A 20,291-nucleotide genomic window follows, 5' to 3' on the forward strand; every position below is an offset into this window, starting at 1 on the left:
ACCTGTGATGGGGGTTCGCTGTTGGCGGGAGAGGGAGATCCCGCTGGCGGGAATGGCCGGGAAAGTCTGGCCTGAATCCTTGCAAAACATGTTTTTACATTCATTTTAAGTTTGTTTGTGTTACCTTCTTTAAACTACAAAACTAACAAGTGGAATTTTATTATCACCAATGGTACAATTCAGAATTTATCTATTATTCATACTACTGAGTGATTTTGTCAGACATTACCATGTGAATTATCACCAAGGTTCGATCAGTTTGATTGAATGAACACAATAAGCGTAATGACTTCAATCAGGTCATTGAGGTTGGACTATTGGAGTATATAATTCCTGATTAAGGATGTGCCCACTGGGCACCGCAGGGACGGGGGTGTATTACTGACCCCTTTAATCACATTCTAATTGATGTTTTAAGTTTCCTTTCCACTTTGTTTTCTTATTCGGGCGGTTTCCTCCTTTTAGGGAGCTGCCCCTTTTGAGTTGTCCTTCAGTTAATTTGATTTTATTTATTTGGTTGGACACAAAATAGTTCCCTAATTAAGGATCCCTTTGATGGGCCAATCAGGGAGTCTTTGCCTTGTACTTAACTGGGAGTGTCAGTTGCTCTCACCCCCCGCCCTCCGCCGCCCCCCACCCCCCCCCCCCCCCCCCCAGAGATAGACTGCTAACTACTAGCACTCTGTGTACTGCTGTTAGAGTTTGTAAATAAAGGGATGTAGGTGAAGGGACTTCCGCCCATGCAGACGTATTACAGTCAGTCCTCACCTAAAGTTGCCAGAGGAGAGGTGTTGGATCCCAAGGAGTGGGGAGGTCACAGATGGGGCCTGGGGTGGGGGATAATAGATGGAGCACAGACCCTGTTCTCTTCCTCTTGGCTCCAAGTTACTCTCACTTCACCACCTGATTGGAAGCAGGTAATCTCCCATCCCTGCCCTGCGCTCCCACTCTTGCTCTTGGGCCTTGCTCCCTCTCCCTGAAGCCTGGGCCTCTGATGATGGCAGCAGCGTTCCCGGTATCAGAACATGGCGCCTTGGTTGGCCCAGAGTGCAGTGTTCTGATGAAAGGTCATCGACCTGAAACGTTTACTCTGTTTCTCTCCACAGATGCTGTCTGACCTGCTGAGTTTTTCCAACGTTTTTTGTTATTTTTTAGCAATCACAGACAACTGCGGCCAATCTTTTTCTTACAGTTTAAAGACCAGGGAGTTAAAAAAAACTTCAGATCATGACAATTAAATAGACTTCATCTGCCCATCAAAAGCATTTATGTCACTCTATCAATTAGTGACTCCCACACTGTGGGTTAAGAAACATTCAAAATGGGGTCTGTTCAGAAATGGGGACAGGACATCTGCATGCGGTTCTCAACCGCTATTTTTTAAGTTCTGTGGGGCCTTCCAGATGCTGTGAAAATCCGGCACTAAGTCTTCAACCACAGCCGCAACTAATGGTCTTATATCGAGTTAGACGACATTGTAGAATCCCGATAGTTCAGAAGGAGGCCATTTGTCTGTACCAACTCTCTGATAGAGTGTCTTACCCAGGCCCTATCCCCTGCCCTATCCCCATAACCCCACACATTCACCATGGCTAACCCATCTAATCTAAATAGCAATGGGACATTAAGGGGCAATTTAGCACGGCTAATCCACCTAACCTGCACATCTTTGGACTGTGGGAGGAAACTGGAACACCCGGAGGAGAATGGGCAGACTCCGCACAGACAGTCACCCAAGGCCAGAATGGAACCAGGGTCCCTGGAGCTGTGCGGCAACAGTGCTAGCCACTGTGCCACCATGCTGCGCGTGATGATAACATAGGATCGTTCTAGAATTTGGGTTCCTTTTCACCCCCTTGGCTGGAGAAAGATGATGTGGAAATGCCGGCGTTGGACTGGGGTGAACACAGTAAAAAGTCTCACAACACCAGGCTAAAGTCCAACAGGTTTATTTGGTAGCAAATACCATAAGCTTTCGGAGCACTGCTCCTTCGTCAGATAGAGTGGAAATGTGCTCTCAAACTAAGAAGTCTCACAACACCAGGTTAAAGTCCAACAGGTTTATTTGGTAGCAAATACCATAAGCTTTCGGAGCGCTGCTCCTGCGTCAGATGGAGTGTAAGAAGTCTCACAACATTTCCACATTTCCACTCCATCTGACGAAGGAGCAGCGCTCCGAAAGCTTATGGTATTTGCTACCAAATAAACCTGTTGGGCTTTAACCTGGTGTTGTGAGACTTCTTACTGGAGAAAGATGTACAGCCCAGGCTGGGATAACTAAGGAAATTATAAAGCAAAATGAGTTAGTAATAGAGCATTTGAAATCTATGCATCAAAACATACCTCAGCCATGCGACTGCTGCATTTATTTGCAGTAGGCCCAGTTGCCTATATTAAATCTTCATCAAATAGTGCATTTTAATTAAAAGTTCTCTAATCTGTTACAGAACCGCTACAAATATAACTGGAAGAAGTCACTCGCTAAAGGATATCACCTTAAGGCTGATGCCATCCCAATCGTTGCTGCCAAAGCATCACGACGGATTGCTAGTGACGTAAGTGCCAACGACATTTGGTGAAATATGGTTTTTGACATAAATATAAATCCAATGACGACTCACAGAGCTACGATCCCTCACTTAGTGCCCACAGAAGTGATGTGGGGAGGCCGATGTGTTTGAAAAACATGAAACAAGAACAAAATCAAGTTAAGCTTCTCTGGGTGGACGTGTTGCATGAACCACAATACAATAAGGTTTAGCGTTTAGCAGGAAATTGAAGAGAAAAAGTAAAATGCTTGGACGTATTTCAGTTGATGAACGACACAGAGGAGAGAAGGTGGAAGGAGTAATTGGCACAAAGAACATTATAGAACAATAATGGGATTTTATTTTGTTTTAACAAATATATCATTAAAAGAGAATTGTTATCAGCGAGATGGAACCCTCGGAGGAGAGACTGTCAATTTGCACATGATACTCAAATAATGCAAGAGGTATTTAGTAAGTACCACAGGGTCCATTCATTCCTTTGAATAGGCGAGGACAGCGCTGGTATGAAGTTTAAAATGGATTTCTTTTATTGAGCAGAACTTAAAGAAAATTAAATCATTACAGAAAAGAAAGAGAAAAGTTCGAGAGACTGGCTTTTTCTGACGCCTCTGTACTGATCACACTGAACTAAACTTGAACAAAACTGCAGAAACACACACTGAAACCAAAACATATTTCAACCCTATCTCGTTATTGTAAATGTTTTCTGCAAGCTATCTCTGTTTGGCAAACATTTGCATCTGCTGTTATCAAAACCTTTTTGCTATGTATTTTTCAGGAATGGCGGTCAATTTTTAGCTAACCCAGCATGCCTTCTGAGTTTTAAAATGTAGTCAAGTATTAGTTAATTTTTTAAGCTTAGCAGAGTTAGTTACATAAGCAGGAATATCTTAAAATGAAGTCTTCATAAATGAGGCAAACAGAGCAAAGCATACATAGGATCTCTCAATACTTTCGATCTGTCTTGAGGGGAGGGGTGAAAATTCCAATGGTTGAGAGAGAGATGAGTGATATTTTGGTGGCAAAGAAAGTTCTAGTTAAACTTAACACCGAGAAAAGAAAACACCACAGCTTGACAGATGGAGGTGAAGAGAGAAATGGCAGAGGCCTCAAATAGAATATAGGTTAGAAACAGGAGAGAACCCTGGCTAGATTCGGAGAGATTCCAGAGGTATCACTGCCAGAACCCATTGCAGGCGATTCCCTGACTCTGACTGGATTAACAAAAATGGAATTAGGCGAGGGCAGTGTTACCCAGTTAGATGGTGAGTGAGAGGCATTGATGGAATATGGTGTGGTCAAGGTGCCAAAGGTCGCAGACAGGCTGAGAAAGATGAGGAGGGACAATGTATCACATTCACAGATGCATAGAATGTAATTTATGCCATTGTAAGGACCATTTCTGTGTGGAGTTTGCACATTCTCCTCGTGTCTGCGTGGGTTTCCTCCGGGTGCTCCGGTTTCCTCCCACAGTCCAAAGATGTGTGGGTTAGGTTGATTGGCTATGCTAAAATTGCCCCTTAGTGTCTTGAGATGCGTAGGTTAGAGGGATTAGCGGGTAAATATGTAGGGATATGGGGGTAGGGCCTGGGTGGGATTGTGGTCGGTGTAGACTCGATGGGCCGAATGGCCTCTTTCTACACTGTAGGGTTTCTATGATTTCAGTACTGTGGCAGAGACAGGAATCCGTTTGGAGGGATTCACAGGCAAAGTTGCGGGACAGAGGAGCATGGATTTGTGCAGTGATGAAATCTTCAAGTACTTTGGAGAAGAAACAAGAGATTAGAGATGAGGTGGTAGCTCATAAGGATGGAGAGGTCTGGAGTGTGTTTTGGCAAGAGAGAGGTGATGACAGCAGATTTAAAGGTATGAGGGGCATAGATAAGGTGAACAGTTGGAAGCTTTTTCCCAGGGCAGAAATGACAATCACAAAGACACACAAGTTCAAGGTAAGAGGGGAAGGGTTCAGTAGAGATGTGCAGGGGAAATGTTTTACACAGAGGGTGGTGGGGGCCTGGAATGTACTGCCAAGTGAGGTGGTTGAGGCAGACACGTTAGCAACATTTAAGACTTATCTGGATAGCCACATGAACAGGCGGGGTATAGAGGGATACAGGCGGTTGGTCTAGATAGGCTTGGTGGGCCAAAGGGCCTGTTCCTGTGCTGCACTGTTCTTTGTTCCTTGTAGTGAAACAATACCTGCGGAGGGAGAACAATTAACAGTGTCAACTAACACTGGGGCCAGGAAGGGAAGTTGGGTGGTCTGCAGTTTAGTAGGAAATGTTGTGGTGAATGAAGGACCAAAGGTTAGAGAATGGGGAATTCAAAAGTGAAGTTGTAAGAACAGAGGGGAGATTTTTTCCAGAGGCGGACACAGAAGGAAGTACAATTTAGAGGAAGAGGGGGCATGTGGGAGGAGAGTGAAACAGAGAAGTGATCAATGATGACTTTCTCTGTAATTGAAACCAAGATATGGAGATGCCGGCGTTGGACTGGGGTAAACACAGTAAGAGTTTTAACAACACCAGATTAAAGTCCAACAGGTTTATTTGGTAGCAAATGCCATTAGCTTTCGGAGCGCTGCTCCTTCGTCAGATGGAGTGGATATCTGCTCTCAAACAGGACATACAGAGACTTCTGCAACTTGATTCTTTGTCTCTGTATGCCCTGTTTGAGAGCAGATATCCACTCCATCTGACGAAGGAGCAGCGCTCCAAAAGCTAATGGCATTTGCTCCCAAATAAACCTGTTGGACTTTAACCTGGTGTTGTTAAAACTCTTACTGATTGAAATCAAGGACATAGTGAGGCCACATGCAATGACAATTTCCAGGGTGTGACCATGAATAAAGATGGGGGTTTACATGAGGGAGGGAAAGATTCAGGCAGTACGGGATAGCAATGGTCTTAGAGAGGGAAGAGAGAGAGAGCATTCTGCGTTGTGAGGCTTGGTGAAGTTCCCAAGTTTGGGAAGTATCTCAGGTAAGAAGTGAAGAAATCTCAGTGCGGAATTTGACATGGTACTTGGGTGGGTGATTAAAAAACTGCACATTATAAATGAGAACTAATAGGCTGGAACAAAGGAGGAGAAGGTGCCAAAGGAGGAAAGGGACCGCTATAATTTGCTGATAAGAGCCATACTCTCACCATGGGTGGGGCAAGTGGTGGAAGGTTCAAGCCAGGTGGAGAAGCATCATTAGAATCGATAGGTGCTTGATGGCTGGCACAGACACAATGGGCCAAAGGGCCTCATTCTGTGCTGTATGACTTTATGACTCTATTAGGCTTGAAAGTAATACCATCAGTCAACCAAGTTTCCAATAAGGCCTTGATATCAATGCAATCACACAGAATAGATTCAAGGATGACCAGCACCTTCTTGGGGGGGGGGGGGGGGGGGGGGCGGGGGGAGAGATGGGAGACAGCTGATCCACAGGCTGAGCATTGAGAGGAGTGAGTGGCCCAGGAAGAAGATTAGTAATATTACCCGTCAGCAGATGTGAGAGGGTGTAAGGCCAATCAAAGAGTAGGCCTGGACAGTTGTGTTTGTGGCTCGTTAGGAAGCAGCATCAAACACCTTGATGGACCTGTTGGAGAATGGCCAGTGATGCACAGAAGGAAGATAGAGGCTTCTCAAAGGGGGAGTAAAGCCCAGGGAAGTAGCAGGAGGGTAGGAATGAGTGTTCATTCTCTGCCTACCAAACTGGAGGCTTAGGCACCTAGTTGGCACCTGAAAAATATGCATGTGACTTCCAAATTCTCAATCTTCATTCATGTTTGCTTGAAATGGGAAGACAATTATATTTTTGAATAATCACATGGAAGGATTTACTATTTCTGAGGCCCCTTCCCTTGACAATCGCAGTAACAAATCTCTGCCACCAACTCCTCAAAACAAAATCAACTGATATTTTTTAGGATTTTTCAGACAGTTACATGGGTAAGATGGGTATAGAGGGATATGGGCCAAATGCAGGCATATGGGACTAGCTTAGTGGTTAAAAAAAGGGGCGGCATGGACAAGTTGGGCCGAAGGGCCTGTTTCCATGCTGTAAACCTCTATGACTCTATCTACAAGGTTTGAGTGTGCATCAAATCAACATGTAAATGAATGGTGAAATATGAATAATTAATGTTATGGATTTCGATAAGGAAACCCCGGTGAATGACCTGAAAACTCACATTTGTCTCTAAACCCATTCTTATTGGTTCCAGTACAAATACAAAGAGGCTTACGAGAAAGAAAAGGGGAAACATGTTGGATTCCGCAGCCTGCGAGATGACCCTAAGCTGGTCCATTCCATGCACATAGCCAAGCTTCAGTCTGACCGGGAATACAAGAAAGACTACGAGAAGAGCAAGACCAAGTATCATACACCAGCAGACATGTTCCATATTATTGCTGCCAAGAAGTCGCAGGACGTGGCCAGTAACACTAACTACCGGCACATGATCCACAATTACACCTATCTGCCAGATGCCATGAATGTGGAACTGTCCAAAAACATGATGCACATACAGAGTGATGTAAGCTACCACGTTAAATGAGAAATAGGGCGAAGACTTTTGGGTGGGATGGAAAATTTGACGGACCATTTAAAGGCCTGTTGACCTTGGGAGGGGTGGTGGGGTGGAATTTCTGGTCTTGACAAGGGTGCAATCTTCTTGTTTCCTCTTGGTCATGAACACAGCAACCTTCCACTTCAAGCCCGAATTGCTGTTCTTCAGCACTTTGCCTTGGCTGACTCATATCTATGGGCAAAGTTCAAAGTCCATGCCGAAGGCTTGAAATTATAACCTGACCCAATATTCCAGCCTGGCACTTAGCCTTCCTGGTCAGAGCCATTCCTCTTTCAGATAAGATTTCAAATCAACATCTGCTTGTCTGGGGTTTGGATTTGTTTTGGATTTTTTGGACTTGTTTTGGATTTCATAGAATCATAGAATCCCTACAGTGCAGAAGGAGGCCATTCAGCCCATTGAATCTGCACCGACAATCCCATCCAGGCCCTATTCTACAACTCTACATATTTACCCCACTAATTCCTCAACCCCACTTATTTACCTCGCTAATTCTTTAACCTACTCACTAAGACTGGGACACTAAGGGGCAATTTATCACGGCCAATCAACCTAACTTGCACATCTTTTGACCATGGGAGGAAACCGGAGCACCCGGAGGAAACCCACGCAGACATGGAGAGAATGTGCAAACTCCACACAGACAGTGACCCAAGCTGGGAATTGAACCCGGGTCCTTAGTGCTGTAAGGCAGCAGGGGTAACCACTGTGCCACCATGCCGCCCATCCATTTAGATGGATGTTAAAGACCTTCTGACACAATTTTAAAAGAGCAAGGAAGTAATTATTCACGAGTTTTGGACACAAATATTGGATTCCCAATGGCAATCATTGGCTACATTTTACCAGGTCTTTGGAGAAGAGTTGTGGGGTGGAAAGTCTGACAAAATGGCTTGGGAAGCCTGGTACTGATGGGTTGTGAGGTGTGCTGGCCATTGGAAATATTTCAAACGAGTGCCCGCCTGGAGTTCAATTGAGCTACTTTAAGTGGTCAATTAAAGGCCACTTACCACCACAGCGGGCATTTTGTCAATGGCTGTGGGGCCTTCAGCACCATGGGGAGACCGTTCAGTGAAATCTGTTGACCACCCAGTGGGCTCAAGTGGGGGCAGGGGCTCCAATTTGGGCACTCTTTAGCACATGGGGGGCCCCTCCAGCAGCAATGGATATCCCCACGGTAATGGCACCGAGACCACTCAAATGACATGGCTGATCTGGATCCCAAATGCATTTACCTGCCTTCGCTCTATATCCCTAGATACCCTTAACAACCTATTCTTCAAAGTCTTCAAAGTTCCAGCTGTTCCAGCATTCACAGCCTTTCAGACCATAATATTTTGCTGTACATGCACCTTGTCTAGTTGATATTGTAAAGTATGCTCATATATTTCTGCAAATCTTCATTTTGTCCAGAACCTGTATAGGCAGGACTACAATTGCTGGCAGAAGGGCATTGGCTGGATCCCTATTGGCTCGCTCGATGTGGAAAAGGCCAAGAAAGCAGGAGAAGTCCTGAGTGAACATAGGTACCGTCAGCATCCAGACACAATCAAGTTCACCAGCGTCCCTGACTCCGTTGATATGGTTCTGGCTACAAGTAACACAAAGCAGCTCAGTGATGTAAGTGCCTTAGTCTCACACTCTGCTCTTCAAACACTGCCTGTGCACCATGAGTTTCCGATGACACAGTGTACAAATGTGGAGATGCTGGCGTTGGACTGGGGTGGGCATAGTAAGAAGTCTCACAACACCAGGTTAAAGTCCAACAGGTTTATTTGGAATCACGAGCTTTCGGAGCGCTGCTCCTTCATCAGGTGAGTGGAGGTAGGTTCACAAACATGGCATATATAGGCAAGACAGAATTGCAAGATAATTATAGATTGGAATTCTGTCTTTGTCTATATATGCCGTGTATGTGAACCTTCCTCCACTCATCTGATGAAGGAGCAGCGCTCTGAAAGCTCATGATTCCAAATAACCCTGTTGGACTTTAACCTGTGAGACTTCTTATAATGCAAAAAGAGTAAGGATGTTGAAATACAAGTGCAGAATTTCATTTTTGCATGCTCAAGGCTTGAGAATCGTTCCACCCCTATAGAAGGAGCTTGCCTGCCCTTGAATTCACTGCCCTGGGCTGTTGGCATAGTCAGGGTACATACCAGGTTTAAACCTCAACCTGGCTGGACCTAGAGCCAGAAAACGGGCGGGTAATAAGAGTATAATAGCATTTCACTCAGACCTTCAATTATTTTCCTGGCCATATGTCTACAGGCCACTTTGAAGTCTGGGAAGGGGGTTGTGAAGGGGGTGGAGGGGGGCGTGGGGCAGTTGGTGAAAATGCCCCAAACATAGTGGAATGGCACTATCATCCTGGAGCTATCTCCAACAACCCCCAATGTATGCGAAGCCCAATCAACACCCATCGTCTTCAGGCCTCCCTCTGATAAGATTCCCAGTGGGCAGGTGATGAAGAAAGTGAGAAGGAATGGGAACCTCACCCCAATTGAATGACTTTGTTGGCCTTCTTCTACTCCAGGAACATACCCAATACAGCCTATTTGGTGAACTCCAGGTTAACATATTAATGACAGAGGTCTGATGTAATGGGTCTGCATTTTGATTTCTTCTCTGCTCTTCCAGGAAACTTAGTGTTTCTCATGCCCTGTGGAGACAGAGATCTCCACTATATTCATAGGGGCCTATAGGGGAAATCTGAAAAAGAAAGGCAATTGTAAATGAAGATTCACATTTCAATAACACATTTATTAGGCATATTAATAAATTGGTGGTTGTCTTTCTCGTAGTTGGGGTCATCGTTTGAGGTTAAGGACCTTTTAGAACTGAGGTGAGGAGGAATTTCTTCACCCAGAGAGTGGCAAATCTGTGGAATTCATTACCACAGAAAGTAGTTGAGGACAAAACATTGTGATTTCAAGAAGAAATTAGAAATAGCTTTTAGGGCTAACGGGATATGGGAGTGGGGGGTGGGGTGGGGGTGGGAGTGGGGGAGGGGTGGAGGTGGGAAATCAGAATATTGATTTTGATGATCAGCCATGATCAAGATGAATGGCAGAGCAGGGCTGAATGGCCTACTCCTGCTTCTATTTTCTACGTTTCTATGTTTTTTTTCTGTTTAAAACACCTTGTTCACATCACTTGGCCTGAACGCCAAATTCTCCGTCCTTGCTGGCAGCGGTGGCAGGAAAATTCCGGCCCTCTGCTCAATTTATACTGCAGCAAGTTTGTGAAAAATCATAAAATGACTAACTTAAAATGAAGTTGCTCATCTTCTAAAACTTGTGAATGGACATTCAGATTAACAACCTGACTCGCTAGTCAAAGCTCTCAGACAATATGATTATTAATGAATAGGGACCACAAAGCATGTATTTATTGAAAGTTCATCCGATCGCTCTTGTTAATCATGAGGGAGAATTGACAACTACAGGAATCCCAAGCTACTCGCGGATCCTTTGATTTATTACAGAGGTGCAGCAGGCTCCTCAGAAACAATAGCTTGAATTCAGCACTGAGGATCTGTCAGCTTCGATTCAAATACTAAGGATTTTCCCACTTTGCTTTCAGCTGAACTACAAGAAGTCTGGCGAAAAGGTGAAACATAAGTATACGCTGATTTCTGATTATCCACCATTCCTGCAGGCCAAGGCCAATGCTCACAATTTAAGTGAGGTAAGTACCCAGATAAGTAAAGGCTTTACTTACCAAATATAACATTGAATAACATTGAATGGACAAGTTGGGCCGAACTGCTTGTTTCCATGCTGTAAACCTCTATGACTCTATGAATAAGGATAACACTGAACCATGGTAACATCATCTGATAACTGTTGCTGATGCGTATAAGGAACAAAGCTGAATAAATATGCACCATGGAGTGAAAAATAAATAAAATATTAGTACCTGACAGTGAAAGGGTAAGGTTTACCATCTAATTGGAAGCCTACCTGTGAAATACAGCCTTTCTGTAACTCTGGGAATCCATTACGCTCTAAATATCTTGTCCATTGCCTTTACATGTCAAAATAGTGGCTATAATGAGGAGGCGATGGCCAAGTGGTATTATCGCTAGATTATTAATCCAGAAACTCAGCTAATGTTCTGGGGATCCGGGTTTGAATCTCACCATGGCAGATGATGGAAATTGAATTCAATAAAAAAATACTTGGAATTAAGAATCTGCTGATGACCATGAAACCATTGTCGATTGTCACAAAACCCCATCTGGTTCACTAATATTCTTTAGGGAAGGAAATCTGTCATCCTTACCTGGTCCAGCCTACCTGTGACTTCAGAGCCACAGCAATTAGGTTGACTCTCAAATTACCTCGGGAAACTAGCGATGGCCAATAAATACTGGCCAGCCAATGACTCCCATGTCCCACATATAAATTTTTAAAAGTCCAAATTATAGAGATAGTGTAATTTTCCTTCAGAAAGAAATCTCATAGCATGTTGACAATACAAATAAATGAGCAGGTCCACAATGGGGTTGTTAATAATGAAAAAGTCACTATTAGAATTCATTTTATCAAGAAGTGAACTGGTTAACAATAATAAAATTGTTGAGATTTTCATGAATTAAAGCATTGTAACAAGTACCAAACTTTTTAAATTTGAGAATAAACATACAAAAATGATGGGCAGAGGGAGAGCCTGTTGGTTCCTCAGGCAGAGATCATTGGGATAGATTTTATTTTCGCTGCCTAGCTGGCAATGTGGTAAGACGCATGCCCACCATTATAGAAACCACCTGATCTTCAATCCATTGGGATCAATGGAATGGAGATGAGGAAGCTTCTATGACAGGTGGGTGATCTACTCTGTCAAATTAACCTGTATGGTAGTGAATCAAAAACCTATCCAATTAGATCCTTTAAGGGAAATGTGGGTAACTATTAGAAAACAGAAAAGAAATAGCAAGCAGTTATATCATGCCTTCACAATCTCGGGGGTTCTAAAGCACCACATAGTTAATTAAGTACCTTTGAAGGAAGAGAGGTGTTAGGTTATATGAAGAGAACAAAACAATAGGATTTGTTTAGGATTGCTCGAGCAATGTACCAGTGCAAACCTGATGGATCAAAAGGTTGCAAACCTCCATGGTTCTAACTGGAGCAATTTCTAAAGGCCTTTCATCACTGATGGAGCCTTGTAAACAGCAGGCAACTAATCAAAAAAGTGCATGCAAAACTCCATCAGCGATTCAGGATTTTTGAAAGCGCTAGAATCATAGTATCCCTGCAGTGCAGAAGGAGGCCATTCGGCCCATCGAGCCTGCACTGACAACAATCTCACCCAGGCCCTATCCCCATAATTCCACATATTTACCTTGCTCGTCCCTCTTGACACTAAGGGGCAATTTTGCATGGCCAATCAACCTAACCTTCACATCTTTGGACTGTGGGAGGAAACCGGAGCATCCAGAGGAAACCCACGCAGACACGGGGAGAACGTGCAAACTCCACACAGTCACCCGAGGCCAGAATTGAACCCGGGTCCCTAGTGCTGTGAGGCAGCAGCGCTTGCCACTGTGCTGCCATTTGTAGATGTGTAGATCTGTGTTTTGAGATAGTTGAATGGAGCAGAAATATTTCCCTGACTCTTAGTTCTGGACCGTTGGAGAAAAAGATTTGTTTCAGAAGATCCCATTGTGATGTCTACAGATTTGCCATTTACATGTGTCTGGTCTCTCCAGTATCAGCTTATCCAGCTGTGCTCTGGTCTCATCTGCTTTTGACATGAGGACTACAGTACACAATGTGGCAATTAATTCTCAAGCCCTTTAAGGGGAGACGGTGGCATCTTGGTAATGTCACTGGACAGATAATCCAGAGGCCTAGGCTAATACTCTGAGATTTGGGTTCAAATCCCATCATGGCAGCTAGTGAAATTTAAATTAATAAATCGTGAATATAAAGCTAGGCTCAGTAATGGTGAGCATGACAACTACTGCCAGTTGTAAAAACCCACCCGATTCACTAATGTTGTAAAAGCCCATCTGGTTCACTAATGAGGGAAATCTGCTGGCCTTACCTGGTCTGGCCTACATGTAACGCATGTTACACAGCAATGTGGTTGACTCTTAACTGGCCTCTGAAATGGCCTAGCAAGACCCTCAGTACAAGGACAATTCTGGCTAGGCAACAATTTCTAGCTGAGCTGGTGACGTCCAATTCATTGAAAAACAAAGAAAGAAAATCTCCATGATGGGTATGCCTTGGTAAGAATGCCGCATGAGTTTTGAGTTTGTGGTTATTAAGCTGATAATTTATTATGCACCACTATCGTCCAATGTTGGACCCTGATCTATCTTAAAATGAAATTTCACATTTTTTTTCAAGCAACGCTATAAAGAAGCCTGGCAAAAGACAATAGCTAAAGGTCATGATATCCGAGCTGATGCCATTCCGATTGTTGCAGCCAAAGCTTCAAGAAACATTGCAAGTGACGTGAGTAAAATCTGTTTACGGTTCTTAGATCTAATTCATTCAATGGAATGCTTTGCTAGGGTTGCTGGCATGGCAGGTAGAGAGAATCAATCAGTGTTCGATACAATGGAAAACTATCCTTGGGGTCACAGATTTAAAGTTTTGGGTAAAGGATGCAAGGCTGATGAGAGGAAGAACTTTCAGTGCAGCAAGTGGTAATGAGCTGAAACTCACTGCTCACTGGGGTGGTGGATGCAGAGGCAATCAATGATTTCAATAGGAAATAGGATGGGACCTTGAAGGAGATAAACTTGTGTGGGTTACAGGCTTAGAACAGGAGATTGGGACTGACTGAATGGCTGGAGAGATAGCTAGAATAGACACAATGGGCTGAATGGCCGCCTTCTATGCCTGAAATAATGCCATGACTCTATGACATTGATTTGCAAAAGGCAACTAAAATCAAGGCACATTGAATTGAAGGCAAGGCAATGTCACGCATAGAAAATTGGAGGCATGAGGCAGACACAAATTAAAGGGAAAGTCTTCAATTAGCAAACACTGATAAGGCAGTATTCTGCACTGACTGGGGCTGGTGAAGTTATCTACAGTGTGATTATAGAGGCAACCATACCCAAATTTGTTGATTCTTCACCATAATGAATTGTGAAGCAATAGACAATTGAAAAGAACAAAGGAATATTAAAGCAGTGGGAGGGTTGATGGCAGATGCAGATTGTGCAAGTTGAATTGTTACAGTTTTAGATTTAAGGATGACAGATGCGACTGTTGGCATTTATTGCAAGGGGAATGGAATGTAAAAGTCTTGAAGTTGTACTGCAGCTGTACAGGGCCTTGGTGAGACTGCACCTGGAATATTGTACACAATTCTGGCCTCCTCGTTTGAAAAAATATATAATTGCGTTCGAAGCAGTTCAGTGAAAGTTAACTCGACTCATTCCTGGGGTGAGGGGCTTATCTTTTCAAGAAAGGTTGAATAGGTTAGGCCTATACCCATTGGAGTTCAAACTGTTGAAACATATAAAATCCTCAGGAGATTAGATAGGGTAGATGGTGGGAGGATGTTTCCAATTGTGGGGAGACAGGTCATCACAAGGGTGGACCTAGTGTATTAGACCCGAGGGTCTAGGGAGTACCACCAAACCCCAGCAATGAGATGAAATCTCCACCCCCACACACCACATAGGTATGAAGTTGACCCAACCTTCCATCAATCCCTTCCCACCAGACCCACACTCAGATGTGCACTCAGTCCCATTACATGCACATGGCTTTGATTTGTAGTTTTGGAGGCTTCCTAGCAAGCTGAAACATTTGAAACCCTCTCCATTCCAGTGGAAAGCCTTGATCTATGTCAATTGCAAGTTCAATGCTTTGAGAGAGGCCTCCATGGACAGCTGTGTTTATTTTCATTTCCCTTCACACTTGAATGCATCTCAAGCACTCCATTGTTCCGAACCACATTGGCAGCCTGTGGTTTCTTCAAAAGGAATAAGTGATTTGCGAGCTCCTCCTGCCTACTTCATCTCACCCTGTTAACATTCCGTTCTGTTCCTTTGTCCGCAAAACATGCCCCCTTGCTTTTTTTTTTGACAATGTGTCAGAAGATCTGAGCTGCGAGTCTCTCAAAATGGGACTAATTGCCCAGGACAACGGGAGATCCTTCTGTTTAATTTATTTTCCAAGGAATGCAGATAATTTCTCCAAGAAAGTGAAATGTTAAAGGTTACGGGGAGCCAGAAAGAGAGTGTGATTAGTCCAAGGGACTCATTTGGGAAAAGGCAGCTATTGGATGGTATGTTTCTGAGCTAGCACACAGGGAAACCTCCTGTTTTGCTGTATGACTTTATGATTCTATATTGATGATACCAGTCCAAGTGAATTATTTACATTTCAGCTGGATTTTTGTTGCAAATACATGTCACGGTTTACTTTCATATACAGAACATACACTTTGCCATTTACACAATGCAGTGTGAGAGTCAGAGAACAATTTTTAACCTAAAAGCTGTTGGAAACACAACCTAAGAATGAAGAAAGAAAGGTGATTCATGTACATTTCTCCAATGAAGAACGTACATAATTAAGAAAAGTTTTAATTAACATAGAGTAAACAATAAGAGCTCATGATTATGTACTAGCACTTCTAAAATTGACACAGTTGTACTTTGTGGTGACTTTCTTCATTATCATTACAGTACAGATATAAAAAAGCCTACGAGAAGGATCGGGGTAAGCATGTTGGCTTCCGCAGCCTCCAAGATGACCCCAAGCTGGTCCATTCCATGCACGTGGCCAAGATTCAGTCTGACCGTGAATACAAGAAAGACTATCAGAAGAGTAAGACCAGATATCACACACCACTGGACATGGTAAACATTACTGCTGCCAAGAAGTCCCAGGAAATAGCTAGCAACACCAACTACAGGAATCTGATCCACCATTACACGTATCTACCTGATGCCATGAACGTGGTACTGTCCAGGAACATGATGGACATACAGAGCGATGTAAGCATTCTTGTTTAACCACATGATCCATGTTAAATCTGGGAAATTCATGGCTGTGCCTTTTCTCGGATGAAATAACTACACTATCCCCTTCATCTCTATTAATTACCACAACGAGAAGGTCTAGGCCTTGTAGAGAAGTTTTACTCGACTGGTACCAAAGATGAGGAACTTTAGTTACATGGAGAGACACAGGAAACCAAGATTATTCTGCTTGGAGCAAAGAGGGTGAAGGAGGGTTTCCCAGGGTAGAAATGTCAATTACTAAGAGACATAGGTTTAAGATATAAAGGGGGAAAGTTTAAAGAAGATGTGAGAGGCAAGTTTATTTTACACAGAGGGTGGTAATTCCCTGGAATGCGCTGCCAGAGGAGGTGGTAGAAGCAGATGCAATAGCAAAGTTAAGAGGCATCTTGACATGAATAGGCAGGGAATAGAGGGATCCGGACTACATGGAGGCAAAAGGTCTTTAGTTTAGAAAGGTGTCATGTGTCAGCGCAGGTTTGGGGGGCTAAAAGGCCTGTTCCTGTGCTGTACTGATCTTGGTTCTTTGAGAGACCTAACAGAGACATTCAAAATTCTGAAGGGTTTTAATAGAGTAAGTGCACAGGGCCAGAGGCCTTTTTACATTTTTATTATCTGGAGTGCACTGCCTGATTCCTAAAGCAGATTCAATGGCTCCTTTCAAATATATATTGGATAGAGCTTTGAAAAGGAAAGATTTGCATTCCAAGCAGAATGAATAGGGGAGTAGGTGTAATTGGATAGCTCTTTCAAAGGGCTAACAGGCCAAATAACCTCCTCGTGTTTGTATGATTCTATGCTTCGAATGCCAGTAAATATCAATAGCATTAACTCAACCCCAAAAACCTTTTATTTTTTCTGAAACTTCTGCCTGCAATCCAGAGAAAAAGGGGTGATTAAATGGTGGAATGCATAATGGCTCAAGAAGGGAGTTCTTCACCATCTTCTCAAGGGCACGTAAGGATGGGCAAAAATGCTGGCCGAGCCAGCAATGCCCACGTCCCGTATGTTTATTAAAAAAATACCAAAGTGAGTTTGCTGGAATGGAACATCTACATGTTAATTTCTGACAGTATTTCATTGCCCCTTTTAGCATTTCCTTGCCCCAGTATAACATTTCCCTCTGTGTGTTTTGGGGTTTTAAGGTATAAAACCTTTTTGCTTAAAACATCTAAGTTCCAATTTGATAATTTCTAACAATGGGGTTGCCAGTTATACCTGACCCAACAAGGTATGAACAACTAGTATTCATGGGTCAAGTAGAATTTATTAAGCAAGATGTTGCTTATACTTAACCACAAACAGTGAAGACAAGATGGAAGAATCCTTAGCCCTCAAGGCCCAGGGACCCAGGGATTGCCTGAGTATTGCCAGCACAGACAATACCTTTCTTCTTCTGTCAATGAACTGACAATATGTTGAACTGTGTCTGAGAAGAATCATATCACAGAAGCCACGACAAAACTGTGCCAACGAAGAATTGAATTTTCGAACTCTTATTCCTGATTCTCACTGTTCTTCAACCCTTATTTGGAAATAGTCTAAATTAACCTCTTTCATTAGCTTAGGGTGTCACCCCATCTCTCTAACCAGAGTCATGTAGACTGAAGACAAATGTCCATCCCTTATTTCCTGGGCCCCCAGTGGTACATTTTATTGTGAACATCCTGATAGGTGCGGAGCAGTTGCACAATGTTACGTTCTCATTGATAGGACAAGTTGTGCTGGATTTAGACTTGGTGAGGCCCTAAGCTATATAAAGCTCGGAGGTCCCTTGTTAAAAAGTTACACCAAAAAGTCTCACAAAGGTGCGTACCAAAACAGGACCTTGGGTCGCCACAAAAAAATTGAAAACATAATTATACCTTTTAATTATTTAATAGCAAGGTATTTAAAGTGAAAAATACAAATTATTTTCAAATGAATGCATTTACTGATTACATATTTATCATTTGGCTGGCTTGATCTCTCTCATAGATTTTGGTAATTTTGGTAATTTTTTGAGTTGCTCTTCAAGCTGGTGCTTTCTTTTTCTTTTCTAGTATCCGCTCTTAAATGTTCTCTTCATTGTAAACCTTCTGAAATTTTGTGAGGCCCCTGTGGATTGTGAGGCCCTAAGCTGTAGCTTGTTTAGCTTATGCCTAAATCCGGCACTGACCTTACCTATCGTAAACATTCACATCAACATACTTACCCAAGTCTCATGGATACCAAGACAATTAAGAATAATAACTCCTACCACAATGTCAGGAAAGAAATGACTTCCATTTAAAATACAGGTGCCTATAGAATCCCTACAGTCCAGAAGGGGATGATTTGGCCCATCGAGCCTGCACCAACTACAATCCCACCCAGGCTCCACGTTTTTACCCTGCTAGCCCCCTGATACTAAGGGGCAATTTAGCATGTCCAAACAACCTAACATGCACATCTTTGGACTGTGGGAGGAAACTGGAGCACCCGGAAGAAGTCCATGCAGACATAGGGAGAATGTACAAACTCCATACAGTCACACGAGGCCGAAATTGAACCCGGTGCCACCTGTGCTGCCGCTATAGATATGGGTAATTAATTAAACCTAATAATACTTAGTTTTGTTTAAGGGTAAGGGCCGGAATTTTCCGGATGTTCACGCCGCCGGGATCTTCAGTGCCAATGGTGCACCCCTAATGATCTTCAATCCCGCCAATGGCGCACCCCTGCCGTGGGTTTCCTGGTGGCGAAAGGTTCATTCCATTGACAACAGTGGGACCAGAAAATCCTGCCGCCATCATGGGCCGCCGCGGTGGAACATGTGGTGGATTGCGTGGAAAATCCTGTCCAAGGTGTCGTTCTAAGTTAAAGCTGCTGAGATCAACCCTTTTGTTTATTCTTCTAAAGCTGACAAAGGATCACTCACTTAGGGTAATTAAAACAAATACAATTCCTTGGACCCAGACTTCTCGGTACCCTTAAAGTAATCAAGCCATAGACACCAGTTCCACGCTAACCTGTTCCCAACCTGCCTTCATTGTGAATTGCCCCTTCAGCAGAAATTTAAACTGAACTGTTTAAAAAGTGGTCAAGATAAAATGTTACTTCAGACCAACATAGAGTTAGTAGTATTATCAAAATCTTACACCTAGAAAGGAGTGTGGCAGACAAAATACGGAGCAACAAAGCACCTTGGAAGTTTTATTTCTCCTGAAAATAGAAATCCACGTGACCAGATTATATAACCAGTAGGTCATTTCAGATGACTAAAATAAACTTTCAAGGTGCTTTGTTACTCCGTATTTTGTACTAGACTTTATCAAATCACCTCATACTTTAAACACTGATGAGACTCCGGCTAAGTTTCAATTTAGCAAAATGTCTGCTGCGCAGTCAGATTTTGTGCATATTTTGTTTTTGAGTAAGTGGGTATTTCAAATTGCAGATTTGTTTTTATTCATTTGTGGGACATGGGCATCGCTGGCTGGCCAGTGTTTATTGTCCATTGAAAAGGTGATGGTGAGCTGCCCTCTTGAAACGCTGCAGTCCATGTGCTGTGGGTTGACCCACAATGCTGTTAGGGAGGGAATTCCAGGATTTTGACCCAGCGATTAGTCAGGATGGTGAGTGGCTTGGAGGGGAACTTGCAGGTGGTGGTGTTCCCAGGTATCTGCTGCAGACCAAAGGACCTGTGCATCTGTGAGCTTTTGCTACTTAACTCAAAATTATCCTTTTGAATTTCTGCAGAACAATTACAAATTGGATTATAACACTTGGTTCAAAGGCCTTGGTTGGGTTCCCATTGGCTCCTTGGATGTGGAGAAGGCGAAGAAAGCAACTGACATAGCGAGTGAGAAGAAATACCGTCAACCTCCTGACAAGTTAACATTCACAAGCATCCCCGATTCTCTTGAAATCGTTTTGGCCAAGAGTAATGCACAGCTAATGAATAAGGTAAAGGTTATGGGGCAAACATCTTACTCTGCAGACATGAAATTTTAACGTTTTCGATCCCCGGTTTTGAGCCTACCTTTTTTCTCTGGAAGATATAGCTACCCAGGTGTGAGCCACTGCTAAGCTTCTTGAATTGTTCTCCAGTGCTAACCACTGCGCCACCGTGCAAGCTCAGAACTTGCCTCAGGAGCTAACTGTGATGGGGGGGGGTGTTATATTCTGTCATTT

General features: G+C 43.3%; 1 protein-coding gene across 28 annotated transcripts in view; it reads left to right on the forward strand.

Annotated features, from left to right (window-relative positions):
• neb (nebulin) overlaps positions 1–20,291 on the forward strand; it is a 286,658-nt gene that overhangs the window by 68,113 nt on the left and 198,254 nt on the right. For all 28 annotated transcript variants that reach the window (XM_078227934.1, XM_078227935.1, XM_078227937.1 and 25 more), the window contains exons 30-36: positions 2,448–2,555; positions 6,767–7,078; positions 8,546–8,752; positions 10,718–10,822; positions 13,495–13,602; positions 15,801–16,112; positions 19,857–20,063. In XM_078227934.1, coding sequence (XP_078084060.1) covers positions 2,448–2,555; positions 6,767–7,078; positions 8,546–8,752; positions 10,718–10,822; positions 13,495–13,602; positions 15,801–16,112; positions 19,857–20,063 — 1,359 coding nt within the window. The remainder of the gene's footprint in view (positions 1–2,447; positions 2,556–6,766; positions 7,079–8,545; positions 8,753–10,717; positions 10,823–13,494; positions 13,603–15,800; positions 16,113–19,856; positions 20,064–20,291) is intronic.

The sequence above is a fragment of the Mustelus asterias genome, chromosome 14 (genome assembly GCF_964213995.1).
Source record: "Mustelus asterias chromosome 14, sMusAst1.hap1.1, whole genome shotgun sequence".
Lineage (NCBI taxonomy): Eukaryota > Metazoa > Chordata > Chondrichthyes > Carcharhiniformes > Triakidae > Mustelus > Mustelus asterias.